The 16,036-nt window shown below is 42.5% G+C and overlaps 1 protein-coding gene across 1 annotated transcript in view; it reads right to left on the reverse strand.

Annotated features, from left to right (window-relative positions):
- Positions 1-4,473: 4,473 nt before the first annotated feature.
- The window catches only part of LOC123997252 (low-density lipoprotein receptor-related protein 8-like), a 39,056-nt gene continuing 27,493 nt past the window's right edge, over positions 4,474-16,036 (reverse strand). The window contains exons 10-15 of the mRNA XM_046301416.1: positions 12,987-13,126; positions 11,686-11,827; positions 11,432-11,569; positions 7,461-7,535; positions 6,233-6,390; positions 4,474-5,397 (exon numbers count right to left, since the gene is read on the reverse strand). Coding sequence (XP_046157372.1) covers positions 5,362-5,397; positions 6,233-6,390; positions 7,461-7,535; positions 11,432-11,569; positions 11,686-11,827; positions 12,987-13,126 — 689 coding nt within the window. The 3' untranslated portion in view covers positions 4,474-5,361. The remainder of the gene's footprint in view (positions 5,398-6,232; positions 6,391-7,460; positions 7,536-11,431; positions 11,570-11,685; positions 11,828-12,986; positions 13,127-16,036) is intronic.

Below are 16,036 nucleotides of genomic sequence, written 5' to 3' on the forward strand. Positions count from 1 at the left end.
ATGAAACATATGGATTCGCATTAGTATCGGTGAACACATCAAAAGTCCTGATACAAAGTTACCTCACTTTTATTACATTCCTTATTTATTAAAACCAAGGGTTACAACCCAAAATATTTTCCAACCGTTTTGTTAAGAACAGAGCCACTATTTTCGTTTGAGTCGTTCCACTGTTACGATCAGAAAAATAAAGTTTGAACCCCAAAAAACGACGGGTTAATATCATTCCTTTCTGTTCCCTTTTTAACCTGTGAAATCAAACTTGTTTTACATTTAGCCCATTAAATTACTTCACCAATCAGTGAGGATAGAGCAGGCATGCTAGTAGTTTACATGCGTGTTGGACAGACAGGTGCAGCCTATGGCGCAAGATGTGACTGCACTTTTACGGCTGGGGAGAGAGCTAGAGAGGTTTGAGGAGGAGACTTTGTGCCCTGGGCATCTTATGACAGACATCTTCTAAATAATGCTTGCCCTAGACACGTACAAGCAAATATTTTAAGCTTGCAGTCAGACTGGAATATGTTTCTGAGTGACAGAGTGAGGGCTTTGTATAGGCACTTTGTTACATTTTGTTGTGGGACTAGAAACAATGCCTGGAACGTAAAATAACATTATTAACCGGTTTTCTTCCAGGTTCCATTTATGTTCCTTGAAAAATGTCAAAAGTCATGCCTGGAAAAACATTTTTCTTTGCAGGGTTTGACATCATATGGAGCACCTGGCAAGCCAGCATATTCCCTATCATGTAAACGCCAACAGAAATCCCTTTAAATGTATATCTTCAAATGAAACCAAATCGTTTGCACTCTTAACTACTGGTTTCAATTACATTTTCTGTCAATTTACAAGCAAATACTTTAAGAATGTATTATTACACATCAGCATGCAAGGTTTCTAGACAACTAGCCCGCTTATATTAGCCCTACTAAACTGCTAAGATTAGCCCTACCAACAGATGCATATCTATATTTGCAATTGGCTCATTCATCCCCCTCCTCTCCCCTGTAACTATTCCACAGGTCGTTGCTGTAAATGAGAACGTGTTCTCAGTCAACTTACCTGGTAAAATAATGGATACATTTAAAATACAAAAATATACCCAGTCATGTGAAATCCATAGATTAGGGCCTAACGAATTTCTTTCAATTGACTGATTTCCTTATATGAACTGTAACTCAGTAAAATCCTCTAAAATGTTGCATGTTGCGTTTATATTTTTCATTGATCTACAAGTCATTTTGAATGCTGAACAACCCTAGGGAATATCAGTAGTTTGATGGACATTTTCTTGTCGGTTGACTGCACAAATTTGGCAGTACGCCCAGAACATTGCTCTGGGAACTAGGAGTGATACAATATCTCAGTTAAGGTAATAAGCCTTGTGTGGTATAAATCAGTCACATACAGGGAACCAACCATGTTTCTATGACTTGTTTGTGTAGCAGTATAAAAGGACTGAAAGGGAACCTCCCTTTTTGAGTATCATCAGGCTTGTATTGAGTTTGAACCTCTACGCGCGTTAATAAAAATTGCTTCATTTACTTTAACTCGGAGTCGTCCACGACAGTAGCAGCCCTAGGGAATATCAATATCACTAGTCAAACTGCACACTGTGCCCAGCTTCGTAGGCGGTTTGTTCCAGATCTTGCACATCTGTGTGGCACCTTAAGCATAAGACACATTGACATTGTAATGTATTGTGTTCAGTTCATTTATAAGGATTTACCACAATAAAGTGCAATTATCTCCAATAAGCAGTGAAATAAGATATACTTGCAATCATGTAGTTAGCATTTATTGAGAACATTCTTCCTTCAAATAGTATCAAGTGATGCATAATGCTTCAACTGTTTTTACTAACAGCACAGATAACATTGTGACAACTTGCCCCATATTGTGTGACAACATACCGTGCTACTGGGCCAGCTGTCATAACTGCCCAGTGTATTCTATCAGTAATAAATTAATTTAGCAAAAAGGAAAAGTGTATTTTTTTAATCTATTAATTGAATCTATTCATCAATATTTAAAATAGGTCTTAATAGAAATATTAATGCTGAAAAAATCTACATGTAAGTGAAAGTGTGACATAAGGGAAGTTCAGAATAGGGGGGAACAAAGAATGTGGCAACGAGTTTATCCATGGTGCTTTATTTACTCCTTTTTCTCCCCAATTGGTAGTTACAGTCTTGTCCCATCGCTGCAACTCCAGTACGGACTTCGGAGAGGCGAAGGTCGAGAGCCATGCGTCCTCCGAAGCACGACCCCACCAAGCCGGAACTGCATCTTGATACACTGCCTACTTCACCCGGAAGCCAGCCGCACCAATGTCCTCCGTTCAGCGTGTATGCGCCCGGCCTGGGATCGAACCCGGGTCTGTAGTGACGCCCCACTCAGGAAGCCATGGTGCTTTATTAAGAGTAGCAACGATCCTTCTAACGACTATAGGCTAGTAGCCTACTTGAGCGCCCAATGAAACAAATTATCTTGGGATCCTGGAGACCGGGGACTATGCGTGTGTACAGTATGTGTCCCATGTCCAGCTGCTCTCCAAATTCGCTGCAACACTGATATTTTGAAGGCCATTATAAACCTATAGCGGACCACTAGATAGAGTACCCTAACCTGTAGGCTAATAGTACATTACAGTGGGCAAGTGAAAGTATAGGCCTATCCAACAACGGCTGCGGGCGGAATGAAACCGCTATTTTATGCAAACGTGTCTATGTTAGGAGAGGCAAAGCAAGGACCTCTCCTGCATGTGCAAAGCAGCTCGTCTTAAAAAGCACTGTGTGAATATATTCATGGATGGATTCTCCCTTTTTTTGGTAAAATAATAATCGATCTAAATATAGGTCTATAAGATCAATTATCATAGGAAATAATAAAGAAATAACCATTGATCTGACATGGTTGGTAGCGTAGCGTAAAATCTCATTTCACTATCGGTCATGTCTTCAAGGATGGGAGGAATGAAGGAAGCATAAATTATCCCAAAACTATTTTAACCAACTACAACGCTAATTTAAGCTACCACTTGCTCACCTTAGAGGCTACTAGTAGTGGCTGGAGCTGATAAATCATAATAATGGACCGTAGAATTGCTGTATCAGATGGGGCTTAAACCAACCCACCCACTATAGCCATTAGAATGGTATTGCTTTGAGGATACCGTGTGTGTGCGCGCGAGCGAGCGTGTGCAGCTTTATCGAAATATTGCCACTTTATTCACGAAATGTAATTTAGTCTTTATTCTCAGCAATCCATTCAGACTTTACTCTCGAAGTGTTTCAAGAGAAGGTACTATGCGTACATTAAAACAATTCTAATTACCACCATCACCGTTTTATTATTTTTTTCTCTTCACTTGGACCTAATACTCTTCCGTAGTTTTAAGGTTCCACGGATTTAAAACTATATTTATAGAATTTAAAATCAGCAAAATAGATTTCAGACATACTGTGCTTTTTATTGTGGCAATGACATGTTTTGCCTGACACCTCAAATAACAAAAAGCCTAATAATAAACTATTTAAAAGGACAGCAAATAATTTACATTAATCAAACAAAAAGGCATAACATTGTCAAGGAAGACATAGCAACTGATCTAAACCAGGCAGATCAGTGTGAATGACTCGATTACAGCATTGACTGAGTGCTGTACTTCAACGTCAGAGCCACCGTAGACCCTTAGGCCACGTTACAGTAAAACACATCTCAACTACAGTTGATTCCAGAACACCAGATAAGAGGAGAGTGCATGTAACTTGGAGCAGAACGTAAAACCCATGTCTCTTGAAATATACTGATATTATGTGATGAATCAATGACAAGACATTCTACACTCCGCAAACTGTTAGCCTGGTTCATAGTTTTGCATAATACTGTAACAAATGGAGAGTGATTAATCGTGTGTGTGAATCAATGTACAGTGCATTCAGAAAGTATTCAGACCCCTTGACTTTTCCCACATTTTGTTAAGTTACAGCCTTATTCTAAAATTCATTAAAGAAAGAAAACATCCACAATCTACACACAATACCCCAGGTTTAAAAAAGTTTTTGCAAATGGATTACTAAATAAAAAAACTGAAGTACCTTATTTACACAAGTATTCAGACCCTTTGCTATGAGACTCGAGCTCAAGTGCATCCTGTTTCCATTGAATATCCTTGAGATATTACTGAGTAAACAGTCTGAATACTTATATAATTGTGATATTTCAGATTTTTTATATATACATTTGCAAAAATATCTAAAAACCTGTTTTTGCTTTGTCATTATGTGGTATTGTGTGTAGATTGATGTAAAAAAAATATATAATAATCAATTTTAGAATAAGGCTGTAACGTAACAAAATGTGGAGAAAGTCAAGGGGTCTGAATACTTCCTGAATGCACTGCATATAAACATATACACTGAGTGTGCAAAACATTGGGAGCACCTGCTCTTTCCATGCCATAGACTGATCCCTTATTGATGTCACTTGTTAAATCTACTTCAATCCGTGAAGATGAATGAGGAGACAGGTTAAAGAATCATTTTCAAGTCTTGAGACATGGATTGTGTATGTGTGCCATTCAGAGGATGAAAGGGAAAGACAAAATACTTAGGTCCCTTTGAACGGAGTATGGTAGTAGGTGCAAGGCGCGCCGATTTGAGTGTCAAGAACTGCAACGCTGCTGGGTTTTTCACACAACAGTTTCCAGTGTGTATCAAGAATTGTCCATCACCCAAATGATATCCAGCCAACTTGCAACAACTGTGGGAAGCATTGGTGTCAACATGGGCCAGCATCACTGTGAAATGCTTTTGACACCTTGTAGAGTCCATGCCCTGACGAAGTATGGGGATTAGTTTGAACGTATAGACTAGCCAACCGATTGCAAAAAAACATTCAGATCTTGTCACAATTCAAGTGTATGCATGAGAGGTACAGTATCTCATAGGCTGGACATCTGTAGCTAATCACTGATATGCTCCAGGACCCCCAAGGCTGGGGTCAATTCCAAATAAACTCCAGTCAAGTTAGAAAACGCAAATCCTCACAGAAAATCTTGTACAAGTTGCTCAAGTAATTTTCAAGTCAATTGTTTAAGTACATTTTTAGCCTTCACTGAAACCGAGGTGGACTTGATCCAGGCTTTAAATGAGCCACAACTCAAATGAAATCAACATTGAGGTTGAATGAGGCCCTGGGAGGACCACTGGTCATCAAGGGGAAGTGCTGTAAGACGCCTCCTCTCTTCTTCTCACTCCCTTTGGCCAGATAACCTGATGAGACTCCAGGGACTGCTGGCACTGGGAGGGGTGGGAGCACAGCTGGACACCGGTGACTCTTACACGTGACTTAAGACACTCAGTAATGGTCCAAGTCCAGCTTAAGCAAAGTGTCCTGAGGAGAAGACGGCAGTTTAATAAGCATAGCGATCACATTCACCAAATCAAAGTTTATTTGTCACGTGCGCCGAATACAACCTTACAGTGAAATTTGTGCCACTTAAGCATTTTGACAGAGGGCAGTCGGTCAGGTGAGGCACGGTATAAGACACCAGGGTCCTTGGAGTCAATTATTGTGAATAGTCCGATTCATATAATAGTTTGATTTAAACGTTTACATGCTTTGCAAGAAGAATGATTTCCCTCACAATCCTGTTTACATGGACAAGTCTGAAATCAGGCTACCTGATGGGACTTTGATAAATGCAGAAAATGGCCAATCAAAATAAACGTTCCACCACACAGACCATGTTATTTTTGTGAGGCATATTTGATTCTTAGTTTGGACATATAACGTTTGTATGTGAAAACTCTAAGATGCATACTTTCAGTTTTTCTGAACTCACTCGCGCAAAAGGAGGAAACTCACGCTGCTCGTGCTTGCACATGTGCAGATCAAATACACCGCTGTAACTCTGATTAAGGCTTTTACATGTCCTAATAATTAGAAAGATTGCTCAGAAAACCAGGTGTTTTAATCGCTGTATGCTTACACCGATTCCCATGAAAGTGTTTACATGACTAATGCCATAACCGGCATAATCAATTAATATCAAATTATTTGTTTCCATGTAAACACACTCAATTACATTAAAGGAATTCATCCTTTACTTATTAAAAGGAAATCCAACTTTATAAAGGAATTAATTTATCTTTCATTCTTATTGAGATCTATTATCTGTTTTACCTAGGAATCCCACAGACTCGTCTTGTTCATTGGCGGGGCTTACCTTGACAGGACAAACCTCCATGCCTCTGGCTGGTGCCTGGATGAGGGGGTCCTGGGACTCCTTCAGGGAGAAGTCTTGGAGGTCGAGTGTCCTGGAGGGCCTGCACTCCTCCCTCCACCACCACAACACCACCCCCGCCAATAGCACACTCAGGACAACTGGGTAGAAAATATAGACTGGTTAGCTTTGCATTTTATTTTAAAAGGTACACATACTTTACAGTTTCTAAGCATGTGTAAGGTAATAAGTCATATCTATGTCTTATTAGCCATATATTAGGCATAATTAAGTGTATTCTTATTCAAAGTCATGTTAAAAGGCCAATCCTTAATAACCCAATTGTTAGTCATAATAAAAGACACAGAATTTAAAGGCCCAGTGCAGTCAAAAACATGATTTTCCTGTGTTTTACATACATCTCCACATGGAGTTTGGAATAATACTGTCAAATTGTGAATTTATGATAATGCCCGTTTAGTGTAAGAGCTGTTTGAAAAGATGGCCTGAAATTTTTGCCTGTTTTGGTGGGATGGTCCAGTTGTGAGCATCCTCGTGGGTCTCTCGGTCGCGGTCGGCTGCGATCGAACCCAGGTCTGTAGTGATGCCTCAAGCACTGCCATGCTTTAGACCACTGCGCCCCTCAGGAGGCCCCTTTTTGACCATTTTAACTTAAATCAATCACAGTAAGGTACTTCATTGTACCCAGAAATAATTTGATATTGAGATAAAAATGGCTGCGCTGGACCTTTAAGAGCAAGTTAAACAAAAAACAGACTCTTAGTATGCTGTCTCAATGTGTAACTAACTAAGGCATAGTGCTTTAAGATGTGTTCCCTATACTAAAATGTTGCCTTAATCTTACTTGCAGAAATATTGTCCAGAAAGGACCACATTGGACAGAAAGGGGCACACCTTATAGGACTAAAGAGACATAATAAAGGCCTTAATGGCTACTTGTATAAACTACAAATTAGTGGTTATTATGTGTACCTTAAAATAAAGTGTTACCGTTTTTTTTTTTTGCATATAAACCCTAAGCTGCTATTTCTATAAACCATAAGTACTGACACTTGTATCCATATTTACATAAAATGTTAATCATTTGAATCTTTCTTTACATCTGAGCAATATCATCTCTCCAGTACAGTTCCATAGATGGCATGATATAAACAGACTGTAAGGGATCTAAATGTAATGGATTCATTGCTAAATATACTACAAGACCTACCTATGAGCGAAAGGATTCCGGCAGAGGTTGTATCAGACAGCGCTGGGCCTGGAAGAGTGTGAGAAACGACTGTATCTAAAAAAGGAAAATAACAATTCCGCAATCAAGTAATCACAAAGAATAACAAATGGAAAATGTTTCACCAACTGCAATTTTCAAAAGGTTATGAGACATCAGTTTTCAAGGATGAGAATAGCTTTTGTATTGTTAATGTTTTTGCTATTGTTGCTAACCTTGCGTACGAGAGCCAATCGTAATACAGGAAGTTGTACATGCAACAACTGGCCGCACCAGTTGTGCTAAAAAGCTACTTTGCATTTCCCCCCCCCTTATTTTCTACTCTTTCGGACAGCTTAGTCTCCCATTCAGAGGACCCACACGTTTGTTAGTGTCTTATTGGTCAAGGTTACACCAAATACTTACCACCACATCTCATTCAGCCTATCAGTGGCCTTGATTCCCGGGACGTTAGTTGCAGTTATTCTATGACCCCAGCATGCTGTGTGGTCAAAAACGTGCTTTCCCCATCCTGATGAGCACTTCCACAGTTTTCCCTCCTGCTGAACTTTTTCTACTGTGGACTGAATCCCTGTATGTCTGATGTTTAATTTTGCGTGCGACCACATAGTTAATGTCAGTTATCTGAACCATCAGTGGTCAGATGTGGGTGTGTGGGATGTGTGCATCTTCTTCCATTAAACTTCCCTTAACCTGGACATGCGCCTCCTCCTTGTTCTGACCGGACATTCTGTAGTGGTTGCTACCGGCCTTAAGCCAGCACCTAAGGATTCTTATTATATTCACGGTCCTTTGATTCTCTACAACCCTACCCCTATTTATGCTACTAAACAAAGTCAAGTTCCCATTAGAAAACGTCACTTTCATGGCGTATAACTGGCATTGTTGACTATCTTTTAACCTCGTCCCCTGGCTATTGCACACAGTGCATGCATACGCCTGGGATATCAAAAACTCAGTTGGCCTTAGTTGGTCTGACCATAGAATTCTATGGGAGTGACCAACTGAGTAAAGTATTTGTCATCATTACATTTTTGTGAATCACAAGACTGTGAGTCTCTGTGCTTGAGGTGTTCGAGCGCAAGGGTTCTCAAACTTTTTGGAGCCGAGGACCCTTTTTGTGATAGCAAATTCATCAGGGGATAACAACAAAAAAATAGCATATAAAGGAGTTTTACTATGACTTCGGCAGTGCATGGCCGGACAAATCAAGTCATGGGCCCTGGGAAATAAAATTTTAAAGGCCCATATATTGCCATCAAAGAAAAGACTGCAGTATGCAAGCTAATTTCCTGCAATTAATTTCGTCATGGGACAGAGAAATGTTTTTGTTGCTGCAGCTTTAAAGCCAATATCCAGCAATTATACACATTTTGCCATGAGGCAGAGAGAAATCTTTGCACTATTAAAGCTTAAATTACAGTGCATTTGGAAAGTATTCAGACCCCTTGATTTTTTCCATTTTGTTACGTTACAGCCTTATTCTAAAACGGATTGAATAAAACATTTCTCAATCTAGACACAATACCCCACAATGACAAAGCGAAAACAGGTTTTTAGGAAAACAGATACCTTATTTACATAAGTATTCAAACCATTTGCTATGAGACACGAAATTGAGTTCAGGTGCATCCTGTTTCAATTGATATTCCTTGAGATGTTTCTACAACTTGATTGGAGTCCACCTGTGGTAAATTCAATAGATTGGACATTATTTAGAAAAGGCACACACGCCTGTCTATAGAAGGTCCCAGAGTTGAGAAAAAAAAAAAAAACATGAGGTCGAAGGAATTTTCCCTAGAGCTCTGACACAGGATTGTGTTGAGGCACAGATCTGGGGAAGGATACCAAAACATTTCTGCAGCAAGAACATTCCCCAAGAACAAAGTGGCCTCCATCATTCTTAAATGGAAGAAGTTTGGAACCACCAAGATTCTTCCTAGAGCTGGCCGCCCGACAAAACTGAGCAATCAAGGGAGAAGATGAACCTTCCAGAAGGACAACCATCTCAGCAGCACTCCACCAATCAGGCCTTTATGGTAGAGTGGCCAGATGGGAGCCCTGCTTTGAGTTTGCCAAAAGGCACCTAAAGACTCTCAAGACCATGAGAAACAAGATTCTCTGGTCTGATGAAACCAAGATTGTCACGTCTGGAGGAAACCTGGCACCATCCCTATGGTGAAGCATGGTGGTGGCAGCATCATGCTGTGAGGATGTTTTTCACTGGGAGATTAGTCAGGACCGAAGGAAAAGCTGACAGAGCAAAGTGCAGAGAGATCCTTGATGAAAACCAGCTCCAGAGCACTCAAGAACTCAAGACTGGGGTGAAGGCTCACCTTCCAACAGGACAACAACCCTAAGCACACAGCCAAGAGAAGGCAGGCGTGGCTTCGGGACAAGTCTTTAAATGTCTGAGTACCCAGCTAGAGTCCGGATTTGAACCCGATCAAACATCTCTGGAGAGACCTGAAAATAGCTGAGCAGCGACGCTCCGCTCCCCATCCAACCTGACAGAGCTTGAGAGGATCTGCAGAGAAGAATGGGAGAAACTCCCAAAATACAGGTGTGCAAAGCTTGTAGCGTCGTACCCAAGAAGAATCGAGGATGTAATCGCTGCCAAGGGTGCTTCAACAAAGTACTGAGTAAAGGGTCTGAATACTTATGTAAATGCAATATTATGTTTAGAATTTTCTATACATTTGCAAACATTTTTTATACATTTGGAAACATTTCTAAAAACCTGTTTTTGCTTTGTCATTATGGGTTATTGTGTGTGTTGAGGGGGAAAAAACATTTAATCCATTTTAGAATAAGGCTGTAACGTAACAAAATGTGGAAACATTCAAGGGGTCTGAATACCTTCCGAATGCACAGTACATATCAGTGGAGTCTGCTGAGGGGAAGACGGCTCATAATAATGGCTGGAACGGAGAAAATTGAATGGTGTTTGATACCATTCCGCTCCAGCCATTACCACGAAGTGCTTCCAACCTCCTGTGATATATATATTTTTGAGGAATAAAATAAGTATTGGAGTCAAAAAATGTATAATTAGTGAAGTACTGTGGATACCAATATCCCTGTGAGCCTCTCAGGCCCATTTTTCCCAGGGTTAACAACATACATTGTAGATGGATAATATGACATTGTGTTTAAAGTTATTCCACAGATCCCTTGGCCAAAATGTTTGACTCACAGGGAATTGATCAACAACAGCACTATCCATGGTGCTGAATCTCATGGTGCTATAGCCCATATTTGCTTATCGGTTTGTTTAGCGCAGCATTGGATACAGTGTGTACCCTCTGGCAAAATCGCCACAATAACTGGGTTATCATATGGTAAAAATCAGCCACAACCTTCCCAAATTCAACTGATAGCCAGGTGCAATGGAAGAGCAAAGGGCCCTCTCGCTGGCTGACAGTCAATAGTAGGCTAAATACAAGTTCATTTCCAGGCTGTAATTCAACTGATAATATTTTCCGAACAAATTCTTATTTACAATGACGGCCTACACCGGCCAAACCCAGACGACGCTGGGCCAATTGTGCGCCGCTCTGTGGGACTCCCAATCACGGCCGGTTGTGATACAGCCTGGAATCAAACCAGGGTGTCTGTAGTGATGCCTCAACCACTAAGATGCAGTGCCTTAGACCGCTGCGCCACTCAGGAGCCCTTAAAACTAGGCTACATCAATGAAATAGCGTGGTGACTTTGCAACAAAAAAACACTTAGATTCCTGTGTATATTCTCAACTTACAGTGGTATAATTATGTCAGATTTTTTTTACTGGTATTATATGCTTTTAAATAGCATTTCCAGTTTGAAAGGGAATCTCGGGATGCCTGGGAAGGGCTTGCCATTTTCCCGGGAAGAAATATTTTGAGATTTTAGAGAAAATATGAATCCCTACTGTGTAATAACCACAATTCATTCCACTTTCACATACTCACCATCATCATCGTCATCATCACCGCTACTCCCTTTTGGAGGAATGCAGGTGAAGCTGGGAGAGGAGCTTGTTCCAGAGAAAAGGTCTGGCACACACTCATATAGACAAACTCCGCTGTTATTTCCACACACAGCAGGGCCTGGGAACATCAGTAAGATAACATTAGACTAATTGACACAAACTAAGGTTGAATCCAAACCTTTGTCTCTTGAGCATAGTTATCAACCTTTACTCGATGGGCTGACAGATGCATACCTTTTGGTTGAAGAACCGGGTGAATGAGAACCAAGCCGCCAGGGGAAGCGATATTGGGCAGGATGACTCTAAAGAGGCTGCCATTGTGCTTGTCAGCACTACATATGGAGTGGGTGTCCTGTTCACTCCAGTATACATGTCCCTGAGAGACGTGAGAGAGTAGTGAACATATGGCGACATTCAGAATACCACACTTTAGAGTGTATGAAACAATGGAATAATTAATGAGGGCTGGAATCCAAACCAGAAACCGTCTGCCCTGGATGCCATTTCATAATAATGGCGAGTATGTAAGGTGTACCATTTCCCCCCACTTCAGTCTTCTGTGAAGACTTGGTGAACTTGTTCCAGAGAATAGAATCAACAATGCAATATTAGTTCAATGACACAAACTAGGATTTGAATACCAAATATTGTATATTTAAAAAATGTGTTTTTGCATTGCGTCCAAACTCGGACAACGCTGGGCCAATTGTGCGGCGCCCTATGGGACTCTCAATCATGGTCAGATGTGATACAGCCTGGATTTGAACCAGGGAATGTAGTGATGCCTCTAACACTGGGGCGGCAGGGTAGCCTAGTGGTTAGAGCGTTGGAAGTAACCGGAAGGTTGCAAGTTCAAACCCCCGAGCTAACCCTAACCCTAAACCCCCGAGCTGACATGGTACAAATCTGTCGTTCTGCCCCTGAACAGGCAGTTAACCCACTGTTCCTAGGCCATCATTGTAAATAAGAATTTGTTCTTAACTGACATGCCTAGTTAAATAAAGGTTAAAAAATATATTTAAAAATGCAGCACCCTATACCACTGTGCCACCTGGGAGCATATACTGGGTGAAGCTTAGTGAACCTGTTCCAAACAATAGGTCTGGCACACACTCAACAATGCAATCAGTCACAATGATTAAATTACACTAGGATTTGCATCCCAAACATTGTACTTTGGGCACCGAGCCGATATTGGGCAGAATGACTAAAGAGGCTGCCACTGTGCTTCTCAGCAATATACACGTGTCCTGTTAGCTGTAGTAAACATATAGAGAGAAGAGAGAAGTGAGGGAACAGGGCGCAGCAGAGTGTATGCTTCTATCAAACCTTTGTGTTTCTAACTTTACAGGGCTGGATTCTAAACCAGAAACATGCTCTATTGTAGTATGCCCTTGTGGTGTAAGCCACATTTGTACTATTTCCCCCCACTTCAGTCTTTCCAGATCTGTGATCATGAGTTTTCAAAGACTAAAGGAAAGGAAACAGGGGAAGGTCTCCAGAATAAGACCTTAGTGTCATTTGGATGTCCATACCTCAAACACTGCCAATCCGAAGGGCCTGTCCAGGTATCCATTGGACTCCACCACGGTCTTGCGGTGCTGCCCGTCGAACCCGACCCTCGAGATGGTGCGCATCCCTGAGTCAACCCAGTACAGGAGCCGTCGAGGCATGTCTGTAGGAAAAACACACGCTATTCAACTCTGACCTTTTAGTGGTACTATCTATCTTATCAATTACATCGGTGTTTTGTAAATCAAAAACAGTTCAATTACTTTCTTTCAATGACTTGTTTCGATATCTCACAGCGGGATTCACCAAAATCTCTATGAGCTCAAAGAACCAATCAGACGTCTCTCGGAAGACAGAAAGGTCGAGCCTCTAGCCTCATTTTAAGGACACAAGGTCTCCACAGCAAGACGTGATTCCTGTTTCCTGCTTAAGGGTTCACAGGTTTGCCACTTAGGTTACGCAGCCGAGAGCAGGATTTAGAGCTCTCCTTCTCTGATCCAAATCAGTCAGGTTTCAAGACTAGTCATTCAACTGAGACTGCTCTCCTCTGTATCACGGAGGCGCTCCGCACTGCTAAAGCTAACTCTCTCTCCTCTGCTCTCATCCTTCTAGATCTATCGGCTGCCTTCGATACTGTGAACCATCAGATCCTCCTCTCCACCCTCTCCGAGTTGGGCATCTCCGGCGCGGCCCACGCTTGGATTGCGTCCTACCTGACAGGTCGCTCCTACCAGGTGGCGTGGCGAGAATCTGTCTCCTCACCACGCGCTCTCACCACTGGTGTCCCCCAGGGCTCTGTTCTAGGCCCTCTCCTATTCTCGCTATACACCAAGTCACTTGGCTCTGTCATAACCTCACATGGTCTCTCCTATCATTGCTATGCAGACGACACACAATTAATCTTCTCCTTTCCCCCTTCTGATGACCAGGTGGCGAATCGCATCTCTGCATGTCTGGCAGACATATCAGTGTGGATGACGGATCACCACCTCAAGCTGAACCTCGGCAAGACGGAGCTGCTCTTCCTCCCGGGGAAGGACTGCCCGTTCCATGATCTCGCCATCACGGTTGACAACTCCATTGTGTCCTCCTCCCAGAGCGCTAAGAACCTTGGCGTGATCCTGGACAACACCCTGTCGTTCTCAACCAACATCAAGGCGGTGGCCCGTTCCTGTAGGTTCATGCTCTACAACATCCGCAGAGTACGACCCTGCCTCACACAGGAAGCGGCGCAGGTCCTAATCCAGGCACTTGTCATCTCCCGTCTGGATTACTGCAACTCGCTGTTGGCTGGGCTCCCTGCCTGTGCCATTAAACCCCTTCAACTCATCCAGAACGCCGCAGCCCGTCTGGTGTTCAACATTCCCAAGTTCTCTCACGTCACCCCGCTCCTCCGTTCTCTCCACTGGCTTCCAGTTGAAGCTCGCATCCGCTACAAGACCATGGTGCTTGCCTACGGAGCTGTGAGGGGAACGGCACCTCAGTACCTCCAGGCTCTGATCAGGCCCTACACCCAAACAAGGGCACTGCGTTCATCCACCTCTGGCCTGCTCGCCTCCCTACCACTGAGGAAGTACAGCTCCCGCTCAGCCCAGTCAAAACTGTTCGCTGCTCTGGCCCCCCAATGGTGGAACAAACTCCCTCACGACTCCAGGACAGCGGAGTCAATCACCACCTTCCGGAGACACCTGAAACCCCACCTCTTTAAGGAATACCTAGGATAAGTAATCCCTCTCACTCCCCCCCTCCCCTTTAAGATTTAGATGCACTATTGTAAAGTGACTGTTCCACTGGATGTCATAAGGTGAATGCACCAATTTGTAAGTTGCTCTGGATAAGAGCGTCTGCTAAATGACTTAAATGTAATGTAAATGTAAATATTTCGGGTAATATACTGAAAGGAAAGTTTTTCACACTTTTTCTACCCTTTGTCTTCTGTTATGGCTAGTGTCACACGGCTAGCTACTGAGACTTGGCTAGCTTCCACTGGCTAGCATTGTGCTACCTAGCTAAGCTCCTAGCCCAAGAGCAATGCTCCCTCAAAAACAATTCAGGACTGAGAACATTTCTGGTCTTCAGAGTGCAAACTTGAATGCTGTGAAAATTCTGTGCAAAACTGAGGCTGTACCCGCTTTGAGTAACAGTTTTAAACTTTCGCTACTGTGGCTATTTGATCCTAATCTAGACCTACCAGAGTGGCTTACCATCAAAAACAATGGAGAAAATGCATTCCATAACATTTTAACATGGACATAGCTGTTCTATCATTCAGTCTAGAGTAGCAGCCAGTGTGTGGTGTTAAATGTAGGCCTACATTCCATGAGACTTTTGAAAAGAAAACATGCGGGGCTTGACATTGAAAATGTTGTTGTGTTGTTTGATGCAAGAAACCACTACCCTCTGCTTATTGGCTACTTAACTTATTCAAGCCGGTCTCTGAGTGCTGGGTTCAGTAGTATCCCTTAATCTACTGAGAATGAGTGACCTCCAACATTGGGTGTCTGCCCAAAGACTTTGTATACGACCTCACCTCAATCGAAAGATAAGGGTGACCTCAACATGTCTCTCGGCTCTGCGTCACTGGAAGAACCCCTTGATCTTCGTTGATAGCACTCCCCTAAGGGTGGTGTGAACGAGGAAGGTGGTGACTGACCCTCCTGAATTGCCCAGACGACTGTGATAGCATACATCAAGCCCAAGGGTGGCCCTTGCTCTCTACACTTACACAGCGTTATTCTGTGAAGAACACACCTACTCTCACTACACACGGCTCATCCCTACATCTTGGTAGCCCCTCGATGACCATGGAAGCCCTGGTTTGCGGAGATCACACCCCTGCTTTACGGCGAGCTTTGGCAATTGCTGTTACGCAGAGATCTTCTGACCCAAACGAACCAAGAGATTTTCCACCCTCACCCTGACACCAGGGCCCAGCTCGTGAGAGGTTAAATCTGGATCCAACAGGCCTGCCTCTCAGAGTCAGAGACTATCCAGAGTGCCAGGGCCCCTTCTACATGCTCACTGTATGGAAACAAGTGGTGTGACAAAAAACAAGGTTTTATGGTTTTTGCTT

This window comes from Oncorhynchus gorbuscha, linkage group LG15 (assembly GCF_021184085.1).
Source record: "Oncorhynchus gorbuscha isolate QuinsamMale2020 ecotype Even-year linkage group LG15, OgorEven_v1.0, whole genome shotgun sequence".
NCBI classification, from domain to species: domain Eukaryota; kingdom Metazoa; phylum Chordata; class Actinopteri; order Salmoniformes; family Salmonidae; genus Oncorhynchus; species Oncorhynchus gorbuscha.